General features: G+C 38.8%; 1 protein-coding gene across 3 annotated transcripts; it reads right to left on the minus strand.

Moving 5' to 3' along the window:
- Positions 1 to 2,672: 2,672 nt before the first annotated feature.
- Positions 2,673 to 27,687, minus strand: LOC119142811 (NEDD4-binding protein 2-like 2). 3 transcript variants are annotated; one of them, XM_037376185.1, is made up of 6 exons: positions 27,565 to 27,687; positions 23,587 to 25,034; positions 13,120 to 13,244; positions 10,220 to 10,308; positions 9,777 to 9,853; positions 2,673 to 5,318 (listed from the first exon to the last, which is right to left on the minus strand). In XM_037376185.1, the coding sequence occupies exons 2-6, from the start codon at positions 25,032 to 25,034 to the stop codon at positions 5,120 to 5,122; spliced, it is 1,938 nt and encodes a 645-aa protein (XP_037232082.1). In that variant the 5' UTR covers positions 27,565 to 27,687; the 3' UTR covers positions 2,673 to 5,119. The 3 variants fall into 3 exon arrangements, with proteins under 3 accessions (XP_037232082.1, XP_037232083.1, XP_037232084.1); XM_037376186.1 differs by lacking the exon at positions 27,565 to 27,687 and adding an exon at positions 27,101 to 27,271; XM_037376187.1 differs by lacking the exon at positions 27,565 to 27,687 and adding an exon at positions 26,997 to 27,075.
- Between the last annotated feature and the right edge of the window lie 304 nt (positions 27,688 to 27,991).

Below are 27,991 nucleotides of genomic sequence, written 5' to 3' on the forward strand. Positions count from 1 at the left end.
AAAGAAAAGTTGAACCCGATTAACAGCCCCAAAAGAAAAATATTTAACATCACTAAAAAGACGAAGTACAACTGTAAATAAGTTACTTTGTGGATACAATATATTCTGACTTGGCACAACATGGTATTGTTACAATGGCACTATATATCAGTAAGATACACATTAAATGGTCAAGGACTGCCTGCCTACCTGAGAAATGAAGTAGCAGAATTATCAGCTAGACGAGAACTGTGAAGACCCGCTCCAGATGCAATACTTCAATGCTTTTATTATCCTTGATCTAGAATGACATTGACAGTATCTCAAGCTAAAGCTACCACTTGCTGCTTCTTCATTACTACAGAAATAAATTTGTCTAATTTGAGATTATCTGACCTTGACAAACCCTGTTTCTTACTACTTTATCTTCTAAATAATTAAAATAGCTCTGTTTTCATATACTTTTCTGTGAACTCAACATAAGCTGATTTACAGGTAATTTCAACAAATTAGCCTATAAGATGAAAGACACCCCACCCCCACCCCCCAAACTGACTGATGTACAAGTAGATTCTCACCTAGGAAAATATTACTGAAAAGCTTTAATCTCTGCTCTTGCTTTTATTTCAAAAGATGAAAATGTAAACATTGAATTAAGTGTCACTGTGGAAAGACTTAAGTATTTCCATATCCAATCTATATGAAGCATCTGACCACTCTTAAATTGACTACTTAATTTCAATTTTGTGAACTGCATTTCAACACTATGTTGTCTTATTGCTCTTTACTGGGCATTGTAATAAACATCTGTTCTTTTGTACGGAAAACCCTCAATTCTCATCTTATACCTAATCACCTTATCTCCACAACGTACCAGCACAGAGGGAAAACATTTCTTCCAGAAAACTGCATTGCTAGGAGGAAACCACAGTTAAAACTACAGATATCACACACATTAATGTGAAAATACAAAAGTAGTATTTTTCCAGTTCACTGGAAATTAATCCTACTGGTCAGCTCAAAGACGAAAATACTGGCAAAGTCTAAATTGCATCAGGGAAGACAGACACAAAACAATTACATATAAACGTTATGGGTTCCATCACAGCTGGACGAAGCCTGGTTTTCAGTTATCTATTAGTGGATAAACAAAGAAAAACTACCATCTCTGCAGAAATTTTCAAGGGATAGATGAGAAATAACAAAACCTTGGCTTTCTTCTTAACAGACAAAAAGCTTAAAAAAAATTATGCAGCATGGAGACCTAGATTAAAGCAAACCTAGAGGACATGATACATGATCAGAAGACAGAATTCTTCACAGCAGATCATTTAACATCACAGGTTAAAAATAATACAATATTACATTAGCCTGTCACTGTTTAACCCCAGCCAGCAATTCAGCCCACGCAGCTGCTCGCTCCCTCCCCCCTGGTGGGATGGAGGAGAGAATCAGAAGAGTAAAAGTTGGAAAACTTGTGGGTTGAGATAAAGACAGTTTAATAGGGAAAGCAAAAGCCGTGCATGCAAGCAAAGCAAAGCAAGGAATCCATTCATTACTTCCCATTGGCAGGCAGGTGTTCAGCCATTCCCTGGAAAGCCGGGCTCCATCACGCATAACAGTTACTTGGGAAGACAAACGCCATCACTCCAAATGTCCCCTCCTTCCTTCTTCCCCCAGCTTCATATGCTGAGCATGTCACATGGTATGGAATATCCCTTTGGCTAGTTTGGATCAGCTGTCCCTGCTGTGTCCCCTCCCAACCTCTTGTGCACCCCCAGCCCACTCACTGGTGGGGCAGCGTGAGAGGCAGAAAAGGCCTTGGTGCTGTGTAAGCGCTGCTCAGCGGGAACTAAACCATCCCAGTGTTATCGACAGTGTTTTCAGCACAAATCCAAAACACAGGCCCATGCTAGCTACTGTGGAGAAAATTAACTCTATCCCAGCCAAAACCAGCACATAAGTCTTCCAGGGTTTGGATTTGTGGGGTTTGGGGTCGTTTTATTTTGTTTTGTTGTTTTTTCAGATTGTTTAGGGGTTTTTTTCTTCTCCAAACAAAAGAAAAATAAGAACATTAAATCACCTGTCAAGGACAAGGCTGATGAAGACACTTGATACCTCAAGAACTAAACTAATCAAACAAGAAACAGCAATTTAGATGAAACAGTAAAACCAGAACTGTTTTCTTCTATAACAACACGTAATCCTACATAGCTGATGCTAACTGGTAAACTGTATGAATGGAATTATATATGTTCTGCAAATTAATTCTCATTTAAATTCCATGCTTAGAAGAGTAAGATGTTAAAACTACAGCTATCATAACTATTCTGTTTTAATTTACTTACCAAACATCTCACTAGTTTGAAGTATGCAGCAGATACTTAGAATCTGAAATTGTAACATTAAGGTACTATGCATTAGTTACAGTAAAAAAAAAATGCTGACACTATCATTTCATGAATGATGAACCAGCAATTTACTAAAAATCTAAAACAACAGGAAACCTTCATTCTAGGTACATTATCATCAACAAGATACTGCATTAAAACTATGCCAGACATTAAAATTTTAAGACTTCCAGTCTAATTGATCAGCAAGTTCTCACATTTCTTGTAGATACTTTTTGACAAAGTAAGTAATTTTCCTTGTTTGTGAGGGAGCAGGAGAAATTAAGTACCTGCAACATGTACTTCACATCACCTTTTTATTATTTTTACATATAAATATTGTAGCATAAAAGCAACTTCAGAGATACATGTATGACCATGACTATCATATCCTCATGACATATGAATGTATTATGAAACAAAAATCTGTTATACCGACAGTAATTTCATTGTGTTTTCATGCACCATGTCATTGCACTTACCCTGGAATACAGCTTTATAGATTAGGTAGTTTACAAGTAATGTTTGATACAGTGCCAAGTTGCAAAGCATTCCTTTCTTATGTGTCCTTTGCAAACTGCAAGCCTATTATCGATCAACGTGTTTTGCCTATCAAAAACACTTACCACCCAACAATAATTTATGAAAAAGGTAACACAAAAAATGCTGCACCATTTTAAAATACTATGAATTCACATCTATTTAAATACAAACTTCAGTTAAAGAAAACTTAAATATCAGTTAAAAACTGCTAAAAAATCCATTTACTTTAAAAACTGAAGGCAGAAGGTACCAAAAGATATCATAATATCCATTTTCAATAATCAGCTCTTTTTTGTCATACCTTAGCACACTGTGTGAATATAACACAAAGCCTCAATAAATTTTACCACATGATTATGGCTTAAAGTAACATAAATAAAATTAGTCTTTCTAAAACCTCTTTATCTTCCTCCCACTTGAAATATGCTTTCATGTTTAAATACAAAAACTTCAGGATAACTGAAGTACTTACTGACTGTTTACAATGATTTCCATGATTCTTTTGAGACACGGACAAAGATAACCACAACAACTAAAATACAGTAACATAACTGGTATGAATAACAGACGAGGGACGACAATTAATATAGTTGAAGAGCTTTTATATATATATATATATATGTAATTCAATATATTAACAATCCATGCACTGATGAAGTATTCTAAATTATTTTTCAAATAATTAAAACAATTACTGTAAAATGTGAAACTGCACACTTCAATTTTTATAGTCACCAATCTCTGATGAAAATATTACTGCAGATATACATTGAATCATACACATTTAGATTTGCACAATAGGTGTAGAAAACTACGGAAAGCTATTTCATCATATACCTAGATTTTCAGCTTTCATGGTATTCAGACTTTAAAGGTGAAGACGTTTTTTGCGCCTATTCAAAAGTTGTCTAGAAGTAAAAAAAATTATGCTGGCAACTGTTCCACAAAATTAGTAAAAGAAAAGCATAAAAATTCTTTTAGCTACTTACTCGTGTTCTTGACAAAAGTTCCTATTCAGGATTTAATCATTCAGTGTATAAGGAAATCAGATGTAGTTAGAACTGAAGACAGGTTGTTTCAGCTGGCAGGTTAGTAATAATGCTCATTTGTACAAAATCCTACAAGCTTGAAAACAGTAAAAACTGTTGCACTGAACTACTAGACCAACACTGAAGACAAATGTATTTTATTAATACAGCAAGCTGTTAGAAAACAAGCATAGTGAAAACTTACACATTCATAATTTTTTAAGATAAAAAGGGCAGTAAATTAGTCAATCTCCATGTTGGCTCATTCTTTGTTATGTACTAAACAGATTACATTGGCTGTGCCAAAATCAGAAATGCAATATGGTTTTACAGAATTATATCCACTATTTATACTGAATTGACACATCCCAACTGTGGACTGGGACTTGTCAACCTAATGCTTTAATACTTCATTTTTATTGTAAATGAAAGAAATTGACTTAAAAACAGAGCTGTGAATTTTTTGTGTTTTAGTAATAAAATTTAGGCTTTTTTAGTCAGCACAAGAAAGGTGGTGTTTATATACTACCACAGAGAACAAACACAAAAAAAATTAATTCAGGTTGCACAGTTTAAGGCTGGTGAATACTATACTGGCAGAATGCTGCTTCAGCTGCCAGATGAGCTTTTGAGACAGAAGAAAAACTCAACCACCACAACTGAAACCAGAAAATACATGCCAAAATTTTGCCAATTGGCAATACATGCCAAATAGAACAAAAGAACAATCCAGGACATAAGTGTTTTCCAAAAAATCTCCTAGAAGAAGACTAAATGACAATCATTAAAATTGGTTATTACATAAATAACCTCTTCTTCTGGGGCTTTGATTCACTTTTAAAAGATATCTAATATGACCTCTTTAAAAAAAACTGCTCAACAGTTACTTGATATATGACACATCATTGTCTTCAGTTTATGAAGGCAGACTCTGCTATATGTCATACTCTATTAAATATTTTACTGAAATCGAAGTTATTACAACTGTAACAAATATAGTTTTAAAAAACATTTAATGTACAATTTTATTTACATGCAAGTCCATTAAAGGAACAAGCTCCAGAAGAAAATGGTCTTGAAATAGGCCTATTTAAAACACGGAAGATCCACTACTTTATTGGAGATGATGATGTTTTAGAAGGGCAAGTAACGGACTTTTATTAACTGACTGCAACTGTGTTATCGGCTACCGGAAATATTGAAAGAATTCCATGAGTCTGTATTGCCTCCCCACCTATGTCTTCGCTGCAGAGGTGGCCTTTGAGTGTTTTTGTGGGGAGGTACCATTGAATTCATGACAATAGGTATGGATATTTGATATTCATATCGTTCCAACATCTGAGCAATCTTCTCACGAGTGACCCCATGTTTATTCCTCCTACAAAAATAAAAATTTAAATAAATTGTCTGGTATGCTTATATGTTTACAGTCTTCAAGAAAAAGAAAAAGCCTTCTAATTTCACAATTTTCCATCTTGCTCTTCATAGTGTAATAAAAGTTAAATTTCAGATATAACTTCATTCTCTTAGTATTCAACTTAAGTGTTAAGACTTACTCTAACAATTCACTACTGCATATATTAAAGAACGGAGAACAATACAGTCATTCTTCTTTGTACAGAAATGTGATGTTATTCAGGAGGACTATGTACCTAAATAACCCTAGAAGGACTTTGCTCAATAGATTTTACATAGCGTACTACCTAATGAGTAGAGGGATGAATGATATTACAGAGTACTACTTATGAACACAATGTTCAAACTAGCATAAAAAATGAAACTACATGGTTTCAAGACTTAATGACAGAATATTTTCTCATCAATAAATCTCTACATAAAATAAGGACCAATTTAATTTTTGAACCAGAACAGCATGTTCACAATACCTTTACCTTCTAGCTCTTACTTGCTGTAAATTTGGAAATGTACTGAAACACATGTAAGGGAGGAGAGGTCAGAAGTGTTGTCCTGTTCTTGCAGTGTTTAGTGAAAGGCTACTTTCAGTGAGAACTTGGCCTATTAATAACCTGAGACGTTAGACATTATTAGAATGTATCCAGAGTCTTTAGTATCTATAGAATAGGATCTTAAAATCAATGTTAGCAGAAAATTTCTGTCTCTGCCAAAAAGAAAACCATGAAACTCATGCACAAACTGTCAGAGAATTGCTAGCAGTGTAACAGAACTGAACCTAAAAGAACAGATAAAAAACATAAGCAAAATGTTCTGATAGTGTAGACAAGCATTTATCATAACCCAGTATATTCTTATCACCAAGAAACCTTTGTCCGAGCTGAATTATTTCCACGTTATACCAACAGGGAATATATGCCTGCATCTTTGCGCTTTCTGCCAGGGACAGAAAAGGCACGGGCCTCCTTACCAACTTGCTCAGTTCTGTGAAGGAGAAATCAATACTGGGAACAAACAGGCTATACTGGAAAGAGGATACCATATACAGAAAGATTTTAAAAGATTGATCCCCCTCTCACCCTTCCCCAGGGTGTTGTAATAAGAAGCACAAACAAGAAGTATGTGTCAAGTTGATAAGGGTTCAAAGTCAAAGCATACTGTGAGAAGCACACTAGTTTCACATTCAGAATGGAAGAACTGGTGATCTCAGAAGTAGTCAGAATTATGCTGGCTCCTTAAGGTGTATTTTATCAGCTACCTGTCTGGGAAGAAAAAGCCTAAGTAGACTATTTCTGTCACAGATACTCTTCCCTGAGACAACATAAAAAGCCAGAGCGATCATCACAAGCAGCTCAACATTTAAACGCTACTAATTTCCACATTGTGCTAAAGAAATCCAGGAGAAGCTGCATGTTGCACTTAACAGTTCACAAGTTTTAACAGTTTTGATTTTATTAACAAATATGAACTAGGTTAATGGTAGAGAAAAAAGCCAAGCCCCTAGAAATATGAGGATTCTATAAAGCACTGAACTCTCACAAAAGAAAAAAAAAATGGAAGAGGGAGTCTAAGTCCTTTTATGCCGAACAGTGGAAGCACAAAATTATTAATTTTTTTCCATATCTTAGTACTCCTAGAAAAAGATTACAGCTCAAGTGCTCTGGGCATAAAGTGCACAATCATCCACAACTGAATGGACTTGTGCAGAATCACTTCATAAATGAGCAAGTACTTTTCCTTGAAGAACAAGGCAGGATAATAGAATCAGCAACAGCAAAATCACATCAAACGAAGAAATTAATTTTAAAAAGGAAACAAATCTGCTCTATAGTGTCATTTAATATGGGGAACTCCTCTTCAGGTATGTCTTCTTCCATCCTGTGGAGGCTTGGCTATGCTGTAAGAGCATAAAGCCATCCACCCTTAACCAATACAGATGTACCAGCAAAAGGTCCTAACAGACAATTATGCTTTGGAAGATGGTTTTTGCTTGGAGGAACACAGAATCTATTGATAAAAGCGAAGTCCTGCCACTATTAAATGCTTCTGCACTAGAAGAATCTTACATACCAATACACTGGCAAAGTAATTCTGCCTAGACGTGACTCCTTAAAAGAATCAGCAGGAATTTAATGAAGTCAATACCAAATTGCAGTTTTATGATCATACTGAAGGAAAAAGGATTATATTAAACGTGTTTGTTTCATGCCTGCGTGAAGCTACACGGCAACTTTTAAAGAAATTATCATCTGTCCCAAAATACAGATTATATACAAGACATCTGTTATTCCCCAAAAGCCTGAATAAAATGTACGTTTTTTAAAAGAAAAGTTCTAGCTCTCAACTGACCAGCTTCTCAGAAAGCATGCAAACATGAGAGGTTAATTTTTTTCATCCAGAACTGATTAGACACTTAAAAAAGAAAATAACAATAAAAAAATTATCTCTCTTCTACCAGTGATTTTACCACTCTTTTGTTCTTTCACCTGCAGTTTTCAAGATTTCCTAAAAATTGTATCAAAGATCCTTTATATAAAGGTCTAACAGTTGACTTTGATGACTTTTGAGTGATAGGAGGCAAAGGTCTTTTCCAACCTAAATAATTCTATGATTCTATGATAAAGGCTATGCAAGAAGTTTTGAGCACTACAGCAAGACGTGCCTGTTGAGTCACGATGTTTTCACAAAAGTTATGTGCACAAAACAAAACTAAAAGCAAAAGTCACTCATGAGTGACTCTAAAGATAATTTGTACCTCATAGGGAAACTGGAAAGAAAAGACACTCACACTCATTCCATTGGTAAATGGTAAAACATCCGTCACATTCTTCACATCAAGAATCCACCCAGTGTTGACCTAGAGAGCCTTTTCACAGATTTCTCAAACACCGCACAAAATGTTGAGCTCAAATTTCCTAAAGGGAATCCCAAAACTACAAAAAAATCTCTATAGTGATCTATTACCCAAATACAAAAATATGGAAGAAAAACCCAACCAAAATAAACCCCCAAATTCTTAAAAAATTGAGTGCTCTCCCCAAGGAACTGAAAACCAAAATGAAACCTCACATCACCACCCTTTCTAAACTCTCAACAAATAAAGTTTCTAAGACAAGGGGCCTCTATTCAAATATTCGAAGTAACTGGAGCTGCTAAAGCATTTCTAGGAAGCTCCTAAGAACCGACAGCATCACTTCACAGTTCAAGGGTTTCCTTTGGTTTTGGGAAAGATATAAACTTTATTCCTACAATTAATGACTAGACAAATAAATTCAATGATAACAACACTTCACATTTTCACACCTTCTTAACAGATAACAGGGGAAAAAAAGTGAATTTTCCTGGAAAACAAGTCTGTCTCATATACAGAAAATCTTACACTGAACATCTTAGTAGTGTCTAATTACTAAGACAGTTTCCTAACTGAGCTGTGCTGCACCCCAAACTAGAAAAACTTACTAGAATTCATTCTACAGAGAGAGGACTCCATCTATAAAAGTAAGTTGGTGGTACCTTCGGAGCAAAAGATGAAAGCTTTAAAAGATTTATAAACACAATAAAGTCCAAGTCAGTAATGTAAGTATTATACACACATACTTTGTGCGTTGTAGGGGCTACTTTACAAAGCTGAAACAATTACAAGCCAAGTCAGTTGGAATCATATAAAATGACAATCAGTAAAAGAACTCTTAGTGATCAACCATGAAAATATTACATTACATTTCAAGCAATGAAATATCCCTAAGATGGTTTGATACCTCCTAGATTCCTAAAGCAGACATATCTGAGACAAAAGAGACATTAACCAGGATTAATAAGCAGCTTCCCAGGCACTCTAACATCCCAGCATGTCCAACAGTACCCTTAAGTCAGATCCTTTGAAGACTGGGGACAATTACACAAAATCTTGCAATAGAACGATATAAAATCTGAGCTTTCTTTTTAACTTTTGCTGATTAGTAATGGGCTGTTGTTCTTTGACACTGGAACACGTATAAAAGTAGACGAAAGAATGCACTTACACTGATGCACTCCTTACAAAATGTGTACTTTCTATTCGTCTTCTACCTATTTCTTGATGTCAGCATTTTGCAGCAACAAATTTCTCAGAATAATTATTACAATAGCAGCGATTCTTACAGGGGTCAATCATTTCTCTACTCACATCCAACAAAGTTTTAATATCAACTTTTTGGGCCAACAGAAGAGGACCTCTATTTATTTGTCTTGGTTGCTCCACAACACTTCCATTTAAAGGTATATCTCAAAATGCCTGTTTAAATAAAATGTATTTTATACTAGCAGTTAAGTATTTAAAAATACGATACTGAATAAAATATAATGTACTAAATATATATTTATGTGCACCTGTTTATCTGTCTATATATAAAAAGTACAATGTTTTCTGTAATATAAACCTTACTTTTCTAATTCTTCAGGATCAAACTTCCACCAAGTATCTGGCTCATGGAACTCCACTCTGTATCCCTTTTCTAGAGCCTGCAGCAAGCAAAGAAAAATATGTAGGATGTGTATCATTATTACATAAAATGTAACAAAAGGTTTCTAGACCAGTATAATAAACAGATGTAGTTAAAGATGTAGTTAACTGCAGTGGTAGCATGCTGAGTTTCACTTAGTCCCAACCAGTCTTAGCTTTCATTCCAGGCTAAGCAGATTAGATGAAGTCAGTCCTTAAACTGGTCTGAGCTATAGCCATGCCAATTACTGATCGTATCAATAAGCAGTCTCTTTCTAGGAACTTGAGTAAGGAAAATATTTCTCAACAAAACAGACCAACTTATCACACGTGAAGGTAAGTCTGAAAAGTTGTAACAAATGATATAATCACACAACAAAACCTACCGCTTCCACATATGGCTTCATTTCCCAGGCTTGAGTATTTGTGTTGTCTATTATAACTGGAGATTTTCCCTGCTCCATTGCTTGCTTTGCTGCAATGAAAAATAGTGCAAGTTAATAAACAACTATGTAACTCAAATAAAACGTTAAATGTAAATAAGGTGTTCCAGATGTTTTTTGCACTAATCTACTCTGACTGAAACACCCTGTTCTAAAAGAAGGAATAAAAGCACTGAAAGGTAGAAACAGGAATGGAAAGTAGTAGAAGCAAGAAGGTAAGAAAAATTAAGTGAAGGGCATAAAAAATAGGTGGTGGTGAATTGATGCAAAGAGGTGGTAAACGGGAAGTGTAGAAGTCAAAGCAAACTGCCTAAAGCCTGTGGCCTGCTGAGTATGGAGATCCTGGTATGAAACCATATCATGGTTCCAGCTTTACCAGCTCTGCTGCATTACACATGGGGCATGTAGAACTGAGACCTGTGGTCAGGTGTTGCAGTTCTTCTCCAACAAAATACTAAGAAACAGGCAATCTTCACAAAAAGACATCACACCTCTGAAATATTTCTGAGCTCCATTAAAAAAAATAATTACAACCATGCTGTCTCCACTTGAATAATGTTTGAACTCATTGGCCAATTTCTACCAAATCCAAAAGAGGGCAGAAGCTTGAGGAATAATAAACTGCTTCTGAGTTCTATAAACCAGCAAGCAGTAAGAAGGCATATCCAAATTCACATCTTTATTCATAGAAAGACAGGCAGAACACAGTCATGATGCAATTTGTTTGGCAGGACACTTACGCAGTAGCATGCTTTTAACTTTGAACCAGCAGAAGTATACTGCTTCTTACGCAGCAGAAGAACCCTAGAGATTACAGTGCAGAACTGAGATTGGTTGGAGGAGTTTAGGGGATAAAACATGCAAATCTCTGGGCTACCTGAGATTCATCAGCTCCACAGCACAGAAAACATTTTAATATTACCAATGCCTAACATGGTATCTCCTCACAAGCCCAAGACTGCTTTAGTCTTGATAAATCAATTAAGCATCTATCTTATGCCTAAAGCTAACTCTGATCTTGAGATCGGGCATTCTTCTAAATCCCTTACACAGTTCATCCAGAAAACGTTGTCAGAGGACTCCTAGCCCACATTACTAGGATTTGTGCCTGAAAAAAACAACACTGCACAACCATTTTTTTGAGCATATGCAGAGAGCATGATTATGACATTCAGCTTCTACATAATGCTACGCAGGAGACTTACCCAAGGAAGTGGAAAAACTCAGGTTCTACACCCTTACCAGGCTTGATACCCACCTCCATTTTATACAAACTGGGACAACAGTTAAGCTATTCTTACCAGAAGTTCAGCTACTATTAACCAGAAGTTCAGAAGGAACTCCTGCAGAGGAGAGTAGCCAGAGAGGGTATTTGAGTATCCCACTTTTGGGACAAATGGGCTACCTTAATTTTCATTGTTTTAACTTCCTTCACCTTTTTACTTTGAAAGCAAAACCTCTGCCATTCTTTGCAGAAAGGGACACAATTTTTGTATTTTTAGAAAAGAACTACTTTGTGCATGAATCAATAAATGAGGTTCTTTTTGCAGCCTGAAACTAAACCAGATGGAGAAGCAGATGTCAAAGTTATGATTATCAGATTCATGAAGAAGATTCTTCAGTTCCTCCTACAACTACTCTAAAGCATCTGACAATTGAAAGTAAGGCTTTTATAAAATCTATTCCTCAGCTTCTTTGTGCATCAGTTAATCGGTAAAAACATAACAATAATTCCTTATCTATTTTACAGAAGCATTGTGAAAATGAATTCCATTTAAAAAAAATATCAATTTTCTGATGCTACACGTTGAAGCCAAGAAATTTTTTTTGTTTGTTCTAAGCAGTACTAGCAATGTCAGCCACAAACACATCAAGAATTTCACAGAAACAGCCAGAAGCCATTATCAGGTGAGAACTGTTTGGTGGTCTTGTAATTGTGAAGTGTTAAGCCCTCTCATCTATTCAATACTACTTTATCAATTCTTCTGTTCCTTAGGTTCCTGCTGGGAACCTCATTCAAAGTATTTGTTACTGCTGCATTCCAACCTCAAAAGTGCTCTTTATAAATGGTATTCTAATGATCGCTCTAAGAAGTTCCTTCACTGTTCATACAGAAACGTTCCCTGATGTATCATAAATTTTGATTAGGGTGAGGAGGGGAGATCTGTTTGGGTTTTTTTCTCCTTGGCTCTCTGTATCTTTTGATGCAAAGCAGTAGTCCTCTAGACAGTAAGGAAGCATCTGCTTGAGACACTGCAGCACAGAGTATTCTGCATACACAGGCAATGGAGATGTTCAGTTTGTCCGCTCCTTAGAGTTAAACAAACAGATAATGAGGTTCTTAGATACCTAGGGTTAGAAGGGTAGCAAATTCTTGCCCTTTCTGTAGCAGTTTTCTACTTCCTTACCAGTTAAACCCCAACCTCTGGACATTTATAGGTATTAAGAAAGATGACTTATTAAAGCTGTTAATTCACACAGGTGAACTAAAATCTTCCTCAGAAAAACTCTTCCATAAACTCTGGATGAACCTCAGATCAGGAAAGATACTGGAAAAAATAGGATACTCTGCTGTTGCGGGCATTAAAAAGGTTCAATTCTGTCATCAAGATAGTAGTATCAAATGTAACAAATCAGCTTCAAAATTTAATGTACACATCTACATCAATTAAAATGTAAAGATTACTTTAAATATATACTTCTATATAGCCTATACTAACATATATACACACACTCCTTTTCATATAGACTATTGACACACATGCCCATTACACTTCTATTTTCTAAATATAAGCATAATTTAATCAGAATAATTTAATAGGATTCCTCTTATGCATTCAAACCTCTCTTCTGGTTCCAGTCATGGGCATCACCAAGCTGAGCAGCATTATATGTATATCCATCTTTTTGACGAAAATAATCATCAGTGCTGAATACAATGCCATCGCGACTTTGACCAAGCAGAACACTGTTAAACAAAGGAAAATGCAAAAATATTTTAATTTTTATTTTTTGGATAGAGAAAAAGACACAGATAAAAGAATATAGCTAAAATAAATTTAATTGTGCCCTATTTCTGAACTTCAAACAGGTTTATAAAAGTACACTCAAATCCAAATTAAAGCAATATATTTTCCTCCTCTCTACTATTTCTGTATTTGTTGTTTCTTCTCCTCCACCCCCCAAGACATGCTTGTACCCATCTAATTAATGGTTATATTGCTATAAGTTCTAAGTACCCCATAATAACTGAATATATTTACTAACATTATCCATATCAATTATCATTTGGAATTATCTCTAGAAACCAATCTGATCATAAGAAATCTGGATGCAACTGAGAAATTAACTGGATTATTAAATCCTTTTTCTGCACCTCAAACTCTCAGCATGCCCTCCTCTGACCTTTGCCCATGCTGCCTGCACATACAGTGTGGGTTGAACAGGAACAGCAAGAGAAAACTACAGATGTTTACAGCAATTTCCTTATTTTCAGGGAAAATTAAAAGATCACAATAAACTTTGAAGATTATCCTACTACTGAAAATCAGGATTACAGAAGTGCATCCATATTCCTTCAAGATCCTATACTCTTCTATTCCAGCTCAATGTCTTCTGCAATCCTGATGACACAGTCCTACTTGCCTCTGTTTTCTCATCAATTCTGGCATTCACTGGATCTATAAACCACTGGAATTCACAACCCAGAAAAAAGCAATCAGTTTCTGTCCTTCTTCACCCTCCCCCGGGTTAATTCTTTGAAGCTTTAGCAGTTGAGCCTATTTAAGAAGAGGCCCCAAAAGGTGATACATCATAAGCAGCTATCAGTGGAGACCTCTCCTAGTTACACAGCAGTAAGCTGCTACACAGGTTACCACACGTTGTAGAACTGCAGTTTCAGTCTAATAGATGACAAGAAAATTAAGATATAAGAATAAAAACTTTCCATATCTCAGTTTGTCAGGGAATTACACTGTTTTTCCATATCATTCATACTTTAGGGCTAACAGGGTGATCAGAAAGCCATGCATTTTACTATGCCTGAATTTATTACTTCAAATCAGGAGTAAAAACAATCACTTCCTGAATCACTTAAACCACTTGACTGAGTGTTTTAGCTTGATTTCCTAAGGCAATGCCATTCCATGGTGACTTCTGGACATATAGACCAATTTCAAGAAAACCTGACAAAATATTATCTCAAAAATAGTATGGATTTTTATGGGGGGGAAACATACAAATGAAAGCAAAACAAATTTGTAAACAAATGGATAAAATGCAGAGATTCAAATTAGAATCCGTAAAGATTAAAAAAGAGCAAAAAATTGCAACACATCCTACATTAACCTAGTCTTTTAGGCCTGCCATTTCCAAGCAACATAGATTTTATTTGTTAGAAGTTTACTTCATTTGTAGGTCAGAATAAGTTGCATTACATTCTGCTTCTTGCACAGCTAACACTGAAGATCATGGGAGAAATTTAAGTATGCTCTGGGAAACAAAGAAGAGACACGGTGGGGAAGCCAATGAGCGTAAAAAGGGGAACTCAGAGGGACACAGTTGCAATGTTCACTGTCTACATGCTTTTTTTTATTCTATATTGTAATATTTTAGATTACCAATAATATGTTTATTAATTCCAGAAGTTATTGTAATGGGTGATGTAGGACTACTACAAAAATCCATTAAGCTTTTCTAGAATGCTGTATTTCCATTGTCATTAAACATCAAAGACAAAACTTTTAGAAGAATCATAGAAGTGCCTCTTGGATTTAACTAAAATTCATCTTAAGTGTTGCCCGGGCATGCCAAGAAATACATGTGAGTCTGAGAAACTGATTATAGCAAAGTTGCAGGGAACAATTAACTGCTGATTTATCAATAACATCAGAATCTTTGTCAAATCAAATTCACATTAATCCATTCCAATGGGCAATCCCCATTGTGCCAAATGTAAACTTTATTTTCAGAAAGCCCTTGGAAATTGGAAGATTAAAGGAAAACCTTATAAAACTGAGATAACAGTACAATTCTATTTAAAGTCTGATCTACAGAATAAATGTGGTGACAAAACCTCCTTGACTATTTATGTTTTCTATAGTATATCTAAACCTGAAAATAGAAAACAGCCAGGTAGTGCCACAGAGTATTTATAGCCCATTGCAACACTCAGGTATCATTCCTATGGAAATTTAGGCAACTATTCCAGCTCAGAAATAGACAATGTACCCAAAGGCTACAAGAACCAAACTGCACTAGCAGTATGCGGGAGCTGAGGTGGGACACTGTATTACATATTAACTTACATTCCTACACCTTTGTTGTTCCACAACTATGCTGTCGGTTATTTTTGCTTTTAAAATACAGAGATCTGTAACAACAAAATTCAGATTACTGAGGACCAGAAGAAACTACTAATAATGCAACTGTCAAGTAACATGATCAAAGCTGTGTACAGGCTGGTTTTTTCCTCCTTGCTCTTTCTCTCTTTTCCAGAGTACCAAGGTTACCTCAGGACAAATAGCACTGTTATGTCAGAAAACAAAGCATGATACACCAGAAGTACAGACTCTTTTTTTGGACATTGTTCAATAATTATTTTTGTTAGAGCCTATGCTTTTTAATAGGATGTGTATTACACTGGTTTAGGAGATCACAGATCCAAAGCCTATTTTTGTTCTATGCAGATAAAATGGCACCAGTAAATCATACATCACACACAACAGCATTTTTTCATCTCTACTTCTCTCTGGTATAAAATACTTAACAGGAATTTATATGAAGCTACTTGGCTGTGATTTCACACACGGCCCAATTTTCTTATTTATTTATAGCATGCTACATTTTGCAATTAATAATGCTAGAAAAACTGGATCCATCTTCCACACTCACTTTTTGATTGCCAAATACATGTACACACAACTTAAGGAGTAAGGACCATCTGCCTTAATAAAAGAGATAGCAAATAGGAAGTGGGATTCTTCTACTAGCTGAGTAGATAGACACGCCCCTACAGCTTCTAGGAGCCTGACCATCAGGTTTCTGTAGGATTATGTATGAACTGATGAAACAAGACTAATAGGGCATTCATTTTCATTTTTATTTCTAGGAACTTACTCTGTTTGCTCAGTGTTCTGGAGAATAATTCACTTACTCAAACTCTTCTGTTGCATCTTCCAAACATCATTAGTCACAATTAAGACACGCAATGACAAGGGTTTGGGAGTCTTGCAAACCCATAAATAACATTTATTCTTGAAATATTTTGTTATTATTCCTTGAAGTTCAGAATACACAATAATTTATTTATAAACCTATATAACTGATATAACAGACTTAATCTAGTAAACTATATTTGCAAGAATAATCTTAAAAGTACAGAATTTGGGAAGGCAAAATGACTACCAAAAAGGCCTGAGTAACTGAACCTTTACTCTATAGACAACACACAAGCTATCACAAAGTAATGAGTTTAAGATGTGAAACTTCAATTATTGCAACAATGATCATAGCCCATTTCTAAATTGTGAAATTAAATCATAAAACATAACATATTCCAAGCCTGACAATCACCTCTTTCAGAATTCACAGTATTTAAACTTGTAAAATTTAAAACACAAAGATACTAGTTGACATTATATAGAATAACTCACAACTTCTAACTTGCAAATAAATTTGGAAATAAAATTTATCCCAGGATCATCAACTAGGAAACAAACAACAGAAAGCACATCTATGCAAACAAGGCATTACTATCGAAACCCACAAACAGATGACAGCCCACTTTTGAGAGATGGAGAAACAGAAAAGCTAAGATAAATACGTTTCTAATAAGAGAGTCAAATTACAGACCAGTCAGCATTCGTGTCTATACATGCTGGAAAATGAGTAGCAGTATTATCCAACTGCTGTAATGCAGCTTTTTCACCCTAAACCTTCCCTACAATTGAACACCCACCTTTGAACGTAGTAGGACAGGGAAATTAAACCAGCTCACCCACTTTTTCCAGACACGCTATCTGATCTAATAGAAGATACCAGCTCAACATACAGAACTCATCTTGAACCAAAACTCTTATTTTAACTAGTCAAAAAGCAATACACGTTTTTTTCCAGTGCACATGTGCATGCATGCACACACAGATGAATCCTACCCTGATTTTTCTTCAAAAATAGAATGGTCCATCAACCTTCATCCTGGTTAGCCTACATTGACAGATGATTTTATGATACAGAAGATCTCTTAGAATCTAATAATTCACCTATTTAAAACAGCTAACATCACAGATGAGGAAAAATAAGACAACAGCTAAATATAATTTTAAAATCATAGGATCATTTAGGTTGTAAAAGACCTTTAAGATCAACAAGTCCAACTGCTAACCCAGAACTTCCAAGTCCATCGCTAAACCATGTCGCTAAGCATCATATCTACATGTTTTTTAAACACCTCCAGGGATGGTGATTCCACCACCTCCCAGGGCAGCCTGTTCCAATGCTTGACCACTATTTCAGTGAATAATTTTTTCCTAATATCCAATCTAAATAACTTAAGGCTGTTTCCTCTGTCCTGTCACTTGTTATCTGGGAGAAGAGATGGACCCCACATGCCTACACCCTCCCTGTGTAGCTGTAAAGACCAATAAGGTCCCCCCTGAGTCTCTTCCTCTCCAGATTAAACAGCCCAAGCTCCCTCAGCTGCTCCTCAACAGACTCGTGCTCCAGCCCCTTCCCCATCCCCGTTGCCCTTCCCTGGACACGCTCCAGCATCTCTACATCCCTCCTGAAATGACAGGCCCAAACTGAACACCAGATTAGAGGTGTGGTGTCACCAGTGCTGAGTACAGGGGGACAACTGCCTCCCCTGTCCTGCTGGCCACACTATTTCGGACACAAGCGAGGATGCTGTTGGCTTTCTTGGCCACCTGGGCACACTGCTGGCTGTCAACCAACACCTCGAGGACCTTTCCCTCCCGGCAGCTTTCCAGCCACTCTTCCCTAAGCCTGTAGCACTGCATGGGGTTGTTGTGCCCCAAGTGCAGGACCCAGCACCGAGCCTTGCTGAACCTCATACAACTGGACTCAGCTCATTGATCCAGCCTGCCCAGGTCCCTCTGCAGAGCCTTCCTGCCCTCCAGCAGATCACTGTCCCCCAACTTGGTGTCGTCTGCCAGCTTTCTGAGGGTGCACTCGATCCTCTTGTCTAGATCATTGATAAAGATATTAAACAGGACTGGTCCCAAAACTGATCCCTGAGGAACACCACTTGTGACCAGCCATCAGCTGGATGTTAACTCCATTCACCACCACTCTTTGGGCTCGGCCAGCCAGCTTCTAACCCAATGCAGGGTACACCCATCCACACCATAAGCAGCCAGTTTCTCCAGGAGAATGCTGTGGGAAAGGGTCTCAAAGCTTTACTAAAGTCTGGGTAAACATCCACAGACTTTTCCTCATCTACTAGGCAGGTCACCTTGTCACAGAAGGAAATCAAGTTTGTCAAGCAGGACCTGCCTTTCATAAACCTGTGTTGGCTGGGCCTGATCCCCTGGTTGTCCTGTACATGCCATGTGATGGCACTCAAGATGACCTGCTCCATAACCTTCCCCAGCACTGAGATCAGGCTGACAGGTTTACTGTTCCCTGGAACCTCCTTTCTGCCCTTCTTGTAGATGGGCATCACACTGGCCAACCTCCAGCCTTCTGGGACCTCCCCAGTTAGCCAGGACTGTTGACAGATGATTGAAAAGTGGTTTGGTGAGCACTTCCAACAGCTCCCTCAGTACCCTTGGGTGGATCTCATCTGGCCCCAATGACTTATGCATATCCAAGTTAAGCAGCAGGTCACTGACCATTTTTTCCTACGGGGACTTCACTTTGCTCCTTGTCTCTGTCTTCCAGCTCAGGGGGCTGAGTACCCTGAGAAAAACTGGTCTTGCTATTAAAGACTGAGGCAAAGAAAGCATTAAGTATCTCAGCCTTTTCCTCATCTTTTCTGATAATGTTCCCCCCTCACCCCTCCAATAAAGGACAGACATTCTCCTTGGCCGAAGTATTTGTAAAAACATATTTTTAAATACATAAAACCTCATCTTTAACAGCAGTGGCCAGCATGATTTCTAGCCGGGCTTTTGTCTTTCTAATCTATCTAATTGCATAACCTTGTGACATCCTTTAGACCTCCTGAGTTGCCTGCCCCTTCTTCCACAGGTACTAATATATTCTTATTTTCCTGAGTTCCAGCCAAACTCCTCTGTTCAGCCAGAGACAGGTTGCCAGCAGGCCTGATACCACGTAAACTGACCCATGATAAAAGAAAACAAAATTCAGCTGTTGACACCAGGCCCAGAGCCAGGTATTGATCTGTGTGACCTTCCACTTACATGCCCCGTCATTCCCTGCAACTGACAGAAGAGAACAAAACACTACCTGTGCTCCTGATCCCTCAACCAGCCACCCCAAGGCCCTGAGGTCTCTCGATTGCTGTCAGACTTCTTGTTGTTTGGACTTCATCATTGCCCACTTTGAAAACCAGGAATGGATAATAATCAGAAGGCCATACCAGACAAGGGAGTTTTCTAGTAACACCCCTTACCTGGGCCCCAGGGAGGCAGCAGACTTCCCTATGGGCTGGGTTCAGTTGGCATATCAGGCCCTCTGTTCCTTTAAGAGTGGAGTCACTGATTACAACCACCTTTCTTCTTTTCTTAGCAGAGCTGGTCATGATGCATTGGGTTGATTGACTCGCCCTGGATAACTCCTCCAACCTGGATGAGCCTTCCTCCACACCATAATTCTCTTGGCCCTCAGGCTCTAGAGCAGGGGTCCTCAAACTTTTTAACCAGGGGGCCGGCGCGCAGATGAAGTGGCAGGCAGTCATCTGTGGCTGCTTGGTTTCCCCCCCAACACCCGGTGGGGGGGTCTGTAAATACCAGGGGCTGGATTGAGGACCCTGGGGGCCGTATCCGGCCCACGGGCTGTAGTTTGAGGACCCCTGATGTAGAGCCTCATACTTACTATACAGGAGGAGCCTGGGAAGGTGAATTAGACCAGGAGGCAATTTGCCTGCTGCCCCAAGCAGGGACCTGTTTCCATTCCTCCTCATTTCTTAGGTGCCCTCCTTCTGCCTTGTGGTGAGAGGGTATGGGATCCTCCACTTCTTTGAGGTGTCCATCTGGTGCACTTGTCTCAGCAACGGTAGAGCACGGCTCCACCAGTCTATCTCCCTCTCACATTGCCAGATCTCCTTAGCGTTTCTACTTCTCCTTCCAGCTCTGCCACCAGGCTGAGCAGATCGTCCCCCTGGTCACACCTCACACAAGTGCTACCTTTGCTGCCCTTCAGTAGCAGTGACAGGCTCAGGCACTTCCTGCAGCCCGTGACCTGGACAGCTGCATGTTTACCTGGGAGCTCCATCTGGGTCATCACATGCCTTCTGGTACTGCCTTTTGGCAGAGCAGAAACCATAGCTAGGTTTTCACCAGGATCTGTAGTATTACTAAGCTGGTAAATGCTACTCTAAAAGCATTGCTTGTAACACTGTTTAAAGAAATTGTTAGAAACAACAGCACACAATTGTTTCTACATTCAGCTATAAATGCTAACTAACTCTGCCCTTCAAAAGATCAAGCTCTTAGGAAGAATGGCCCCAGATAAAGCCAACTGCCTAAATATTCCTGACAATGGACTTCATTTGAAATGCACTTCTTACATGACACCAATATCTGTTCTTTCAACCTCATTAAGCTCCTTTCTATTCAAAGTCATGTTCAGATACTTATGGAGGAATGAAAAGTTGCAATTGCTGCCAAATTCATTAGCAAAATATGCTAAAAATCCAAGTCTGTTTCCTTGTAATCTTTTTCCAGCATTATAAGATCATGTTATTATCTACTTGTAATTCTAGCAGACTTTTGTTACTTGGGCTAAAGATATCATTGCTAGGTATCTGTTTGGCCAAATTGTTTTAGAAAATTTCTAAATAAATGGTCAACCACTTTCAAAACCAAGGAAGAAACACAGCATTTTTATCATGTTTTGTTATTCCAAGCTTTTCTCTGAGAAGCTTTGGACTGAAGTGGTGAAATCCAGCAAAGTGCGTGCGTATGTTTTTCCTACAAAAATTTTCAGTAAATCTGCCCAAGCCGTAGGACTTTAAAATGCCATGTGCACAGAAAATAATAGTGTAAAGTACTCATTTTTGTTCAACGTTGAGCAGAATATGCAAAGATTCTCACTTCACCAAACCCACTCCTGAACAGCACTCTGACAGTGGCAGGAAGCTGATTCAATACCAGCACTGCATTGTATGGGAGAAATTTTTCCCAACATAAGAGCAGCAAGAGAAGGACCAACATTGGCCTAAAATAGGAAGGACATCAGAAGCATAGTGATATAAAGACTGGAACAAGCAACTTGGTACTGGCAGCAGATCTAGGAAATCGGGAGAAGACAAAGAGTGAAGCTCAAGGCAGAAATTGGTACAATGAAGCTGGGAATGAGATAGTACCACTGGCTGAGACAGGGTCATTTTGCTAGCATGAGTGGTAGAAGTATGTCTGCAGGTGGTAAAGATGCCAAGCCTGCAAAGATGCCCGTGGGTACTGATACGACATCAGAAGACTATTTGCTGTCCTAGTCGACACCACAGAATTCTATGATGTTACACAAAAAACCATATTCAACTTTATTAAGAATAAGACTTAATTAATAATGCATATATTTTCCCCATAGGCAGCCATTAATTCTGGGATTGTTTTTCACCCAGGTACCTAAGCCCCTGAGACATTATTTCATGGGAATTAGCAATTGCAACCAAACACTGAACATATGAAACTGCGTATAACTGAATACACTGCAAAACAAGTCCCATGCAGTTCAAATTCTGCACCCAAATTTGGTGACTATTCTTGACCTTGATCTCATAGTGCCCACTTCCCCATCTGTTAAATAAAATTAGTAATTGATCTCACTAGTGAGAGATGAAAAAAGCATGAATATGTGTTCATAAAAACCTGAAGATACAGAATCTTTTGGTTAGCATGAGTAGTATATTAGGATAAAGATTCAGAGACAATTCAGTACACCAAACATGGAAAAAGAAAATATTTGATATCTTCACACTGAATATTATCCATTTACTGCACTGAATGAGGCTTCATTTTTTACAAAGGGTTGTATTTTACATTTTATATTTTGCTTTCATATAGTAAAGAGATTATTGTAATAATACCCACACAGGCACATGTAGCTTCAAAAATGCAGGCTTGCAAAATAAAGCAATCAGTAACTAGAAAACAATATAGTTGAAGTCTACAAACATGTAAGCTAGAAATTTCTAATAGGTATTTTTCTATGACATGGAGATCATGACCTCCTAAATATCAGGAAAAAAGCCCCATAAACAGCAAGATTACTCCTTTATACAAAAGACAATGAACATGATCACTGTGTCTATGTCATAGACTCAGTATACAACAGAAAATAACCACGAAGACAACCCATTTGTGATGTACATTTTCTGGATGAAGCTCAATCAGTAAGTAATGATATAGTAACTTGTTTGGGGTTTTTTTTGCTATGCAAAAGAAGCCTCTTTTCACCTAATACAGATAGCATCTGTGCTCTATGTCAATTTAAGTGCTTTTTAAACTAGGCCAAAAAAAAAAAAAAAGAAAAAAACCAGAAAATCCAAGTTGGAGGTGGTACCTGCTTTTAACCCTGTCAGACTTCAGCAAGTATATTTTTAAGGAAAAATAATATTTTTCTTCCGTGTTGTTCACAAATAAACAGAGAAGTTGACAGACCATAGTATGAAAAAAATGGGACCAAACTGACTTTCATCAGCACACTGAAAACAGCATTTTCAGCGTAGCAAAATTATTCTAATGGTCTTAGAATACTTTTGCATGGGCATGAAAAAGTACTTCTGGTTCAGTCAAATTAATGTTGTTACATTTGACAGAAGGCTTTTTGAATGAAGAAATCTAAAAATTTAAAAAAAAAAGGCAGACCATCAAACACTAGCACACCTGGAAGTTCCAGAATAAAATATTATGCAATTTAATGAATACAGAACATTTTAAATTTAACACAAAACAGCTCCTGTTCATCAAAACTCTAAAGGAGACAAAAACCCCAAGCATATAATTTTAATACTTACTGTCATTTGTCCACATAAAGTAAAAATTACTGCATTTTAACAGCCTAATTTACAAATACCAAAGTTTCCCAACTGTTTACAAATTAATTTTTTAATTATTAAAAACTTTTATTTGAATAAGCTTTTCCAGCTTTACATCTTCACTTACCGAGAAAGAGTTGATTTCCCTGAACCAGGTAGGCCTCTTAAGATCAGGAGTAATTTCTGTGAACAACTGAATCTTTCTTCAGGTAACCACAAGGAAGAAAAGCTGTGCATTCCTTCTGTATTGTCAGCTTTTGGATCCTTCCAACACTTTTCGCTGGTTTCACAGAAACCATTATTTTGGAGTCCATTCTGGTCATTAGTTCCGTTTATGAAGACCTGAGTAGTATGGATATCAGTATGACCAGCATAGTTGCTACTTTGATCAAGCAATGGACCATGACTGTTGATATCAGTAGCTCCATGGCAACCATGATCATTCTTGTACAAAAGTTCACCATTCTGAGAAGGGAGAACATTTTTTTTTTGTGGTGGGGAATTAAGTATCTGAAAACGTGACTGATAGTTGAATCTAGGAGCAAGAGGTCCCTGAGGTATGACGAAAGAGACTGTTGACTGCCAAGCAGGTCTGAATTCAGGCACTGAGTAGTTCCAATATTTAGATTCTGCTTGTCCATTAAAGGTATTTTCAGTTTTCCAGCCACCTCCTTCCATGACAAACTGCTGCTCATTGCTTGTTTTCTGACTGTTCTGTTCCCCAAAGAAACGCTCTCCATTCTCATAAAATGTTTGTGAGCTGCCCAACAACATGCAGTGATAATCCTCTTGTGAGATTTGACTACAGTTATATGGAGAGCATTGTTCCTGAGAAGTTTCAGTTTTTTCTTCCTGAAAAACAGTATCTAAACTTTCATTTTCCAGCTGATTAATCTCTTTATAGAACTGGTCCAGTTCATCATCTATTTCTTTTACAGCGGAAGAAACAGTCTGCATCTTCTTTGCCTCCATTCCTTTAGCTCTGTTTTCACACAATTCATTCTGATCTCCCTCACTGCTTTTACATTCATTGCGACTGCCAGATTCATCCCGTTCGTTACATTCGGCAGGTTTGTAAATAGGTCCAATAAATTCTTTGCTTGTAAAAAACTCTTCATCTGATGCATTTCTATTTATTGAGAATGATATACTGGTATTTTTAATATTAGCCTCACCAGCATGATTTGTAATAAAAGTGCCTTTCTTTTCTTCAACTGTAGTGCCATTTATTGATACAAATGGAGGATTTACATTCTGCACAATTTCTGAATCAACTGGCTGACTAAGCACTAGATTATTTTCAGGGAGCACTTCATTCAGCGTTCCCAAGACACCAGTAAGTGTTTCCTCTTGCTTCTGCATTTCCTGTTGCCCTTGGTTATCTGAGGCATACGCTGGTATCAAATCATTTAATGTTCTCTCAGCATCCACTTCCTCCTGAATAGCTTGGATATCATCATCATCAGAGAGTTCCTCGTAAGCTTCTTCTGTTGACTTCATTTTTTTAGAACATGGTTCAATTGTGATTTCATCCTGACACTCCAAGAGCCTTATTCTACTTTCAGCCTGAAGCATCTTAGAAAAAAGAATAATAATTAACAGCACACACATTTTTAAAGTGTAAAAAACCATAAGTTATTCAGACGTATGACATACATCCTCAGACCCTCCATGGTCACAACTAAAATGAACTCAACCAGAAGAAAAGCAGACATCACCTACTGGAAGTACCATTTAAACAAAACTGCCACATTATCACACAACTTTAGCAAAGAACAGTAGTGCTGTACCAATCTAGCAGCTGCATTTTATGATAAACCTTAAATAACTTTTAAATGCAAATATTTGAAAAATTAATTACATCAGCCTGTTCTCTACTGACCTATGCTAATCTGCCAAGTGTTATAAATCTCTTAAAAGATAAACATGTGCCAATTTCCAATGTACAAACTGATGCCTGACATCACTGCTAATATGACCAACAAAACCGCAAATACTTCAATCATGAGGATGATTTTCTGTGACACAAACTGAATCCAACTAATTCATTTAACAATCAAACAGATGCTGGATAGCATTTATAATTTAGTACTCTAGTCAAATAAGATTTAAAATTAAATCTGCAATCTGTTATTATATTCTGGTTTTGGAACAACCAAAGACTTTTTTTAGGGACCAAGACCATTTGGGTTTATGTTTTCTAAAAACACACACAAAAAAAGCAATGCCTGCCCCAAACAGATTGTACTCTAAGAGTGAGCCAATAAATTCCGTAAAGATTCAGAAACACAACAGCAATTAGAAACAAAGTGAGATGCCACTGACCACCATGACACCCAGTCATGCCATTATCCATCTATTAGTTAGAATTACTTGGATTTTCCTTTGTATTCCAGAAGTCTAGACAGAATGCCATAAAAAGCAGCAGTAATATTATTATAAATCAAATGTCAAGTAGTTTACTCAGCAAACTGCCCCACGCCGCCCAAAGCAAATGCAGTACCAAACAAGGAAAAAAGTATTCTTCCTACTACAGAGTTTATTCCACTGCTCTCTGTGAACGTATGAGCTTTCCAGGAATAAATATTAACAAAACATCACATGCTCTTCATTCTGGACAAGAAACAAGAGGTTTTTTCCTTTATCTGAGAAGGATATGCAGGTAGTATTAAGGGAAGATTTCCAAGTAACATTTATCATCTCATGTTCACTTGCAAAACTGGCAAGGAAAGGTGTTACTCTGGGCACTTTCTCACCTATTATCCAAAGGAAGAGAATCCTGCCATCCCTAGTCTCAAAATGTCTAAACCAAAGCAAATTTAGTGTTTGCGTTTGACTTCACTACTTGGAAAAAGCACTAATGTCAGAGGGGGGAGAAACACAGCCATGCAACTTTCCCTCTTCCTCAGAACCTGGTGGAACATTGGGGGTACTATGGTCTCCCCTCCCCTCAAGATGTATGCATTTTATGCATACCCCCAGCTTCTCAGTTCCTCCTTTCTGTAAATTTGAAAGCAAGCACAACACGGTATGAATTGTGGACTGTATCCTCCATTTATCAAAAAATGTTACTCCTGCTCAAAAACAGGATTGGGGAAAAAAAAAAGTTGCTTTATAAGCTCCTATGTCCTCACCTGTCTTCTGGGATGGTGTTTAAGCAGAGCCCATATTCTGATGTGGAATGAAAACAGAGCATGTGAGCACTTGCTGTATGACAACAACTCTAATGATGGAAGACATTGCTCTGTGACTGTTCCACACAGGAATATGCTTTCTTGCTAATCCAGACTTTCTCTGGCTGTCTTTTCGGACAGCAAAATTGCACATGAAAACATCTCGACCTGCACTGTTGGGGAGGACAGAGCAACTATGTCCTGAGAAAGTGCAATTTATGGCACAGCCTGGCCTCTTGAATGTGATAGGCATAGGTCTGTCACATTTCTATAAAGAATGGCTTGTAAACATTGGGCCTGCGTTCGCCTATGTGATTCAGCAGGCCGGCTCCTGCAACGACACTAAATTAGTACTTTAACTAACCTGCCAAACATCCAGAAGACTCCATCAAGTAACTCAAGGCCATAAGCTCCACCTCTACAATAAATTCCCAAATGGAAAAAGGTGGCGTACGTGGCAGAACTTACAGATGGAGGAACTGACTGGCTTTGCTTGCGCGACCACCTCCTTCAAGGCCCGGAGGCGACAAAGCACGTCGGCCAGCGTCCCTCGGCCGGCGCCAGGCCGCGTCTCAAGGCCGGGGGACGCTGGCGCTGCCGCCGCTGGCAGCGGGGGCCCCAGGGCCACCAGCCCCGGCTCCCGGCAGTGTGCCAGCCGCCCCCCCCGCCCCGCAGCGCAAGGCACCCCCGCCGCCCGCCTCATACACGCACGGCTCCCCCGGGCCGGCGCCGAGGCCGCCACAACCTCCGCAGCCGGCTCCCGCACGTTAACGCCACCGCTCCGGCGCTGCTCCCCTCTCCGCCCGGACGCGGCGAGCCGAGCGCTCGCCCACGCCCCCCTCTCGCCACACGCCGGTAGAGGCGTCGGGGAGGAGCGCCTTCCCGGCCCCATTGAACAGAAGCCGCAGCCACACGCGGGTGAGGACACCAACCTCAAAGCAGAGGCGCCCGCCCGTCTCCCGCCGCCTCGGCGAGCGGCGCACAGCCGGCGGGCGGGGGGGGGGGGGGGGGGGGGGGCAGGGAGGGGCAGCGCTGACGACCTCTACCGCCTCCCTCTACCACTTCGCCCCCGCGGCCCCGGCTGCTACGGGACGCGCGGCTCCACCCGCCCGCCGGACTGCAGCTCCCAGCATACCCGGCGGCGCGGGGCGGGGCGGGGGGGGCGGCGCGGCGCGGGGCGGGGCCGCCACTTCGCGCGAGGCGCGGGAAGAAGCCGTCGGGGGCGGTGGCGCTGTGGGGGGCGGGGGCCGTCAGCCCCGCCGGGCGCGCCTGTGTGTCCCGTGTACACCGCCGTTCCGCGCCCCGCGAAGGACGGTGAGCTCAGCCCGAGAGGGGCAGCGGGGTTTAGGCTATTTTAAA

The sequence above is a fragment of the Falco rusticolus genome, chromosome 2 (genome assembly GCF_015220075.1).
Source record: "Falco rusticolus isolate bFalRus1 chromosome 2, bFalRus1.pri, whole genome shotgun sequence".
Taxonomy (NCBI): Eukaryota; Metazoa; Chordata; class Aves; order Falconiformes; family Falconidae; genus Falco; species Falco rusticolus.

Coding starts and splice junctions, on each gene's coding strand:
- LOC119142811 (XM_037376185.1), bottom strand. CDS start 25,034: ATGCTTCAGGCTGAAAGTAGAATAAGGCTCTTGGAGTGTCAGGATGAA. Junction 13,245..23,586: donor GGGAAATCAACTCTTTCTCG/GTAAGTGAAGAT, acceptor TTTGTTTAACAG/TGTTCTGCTTGGTCAAAGTC. Junction 5,319..9,776: donor GATCCTGAAGAATTAGAAAA/GTAAGGTTTATA, acceptor TTATTTTTGTAG/GAGGAATAAACATGGGGTCA.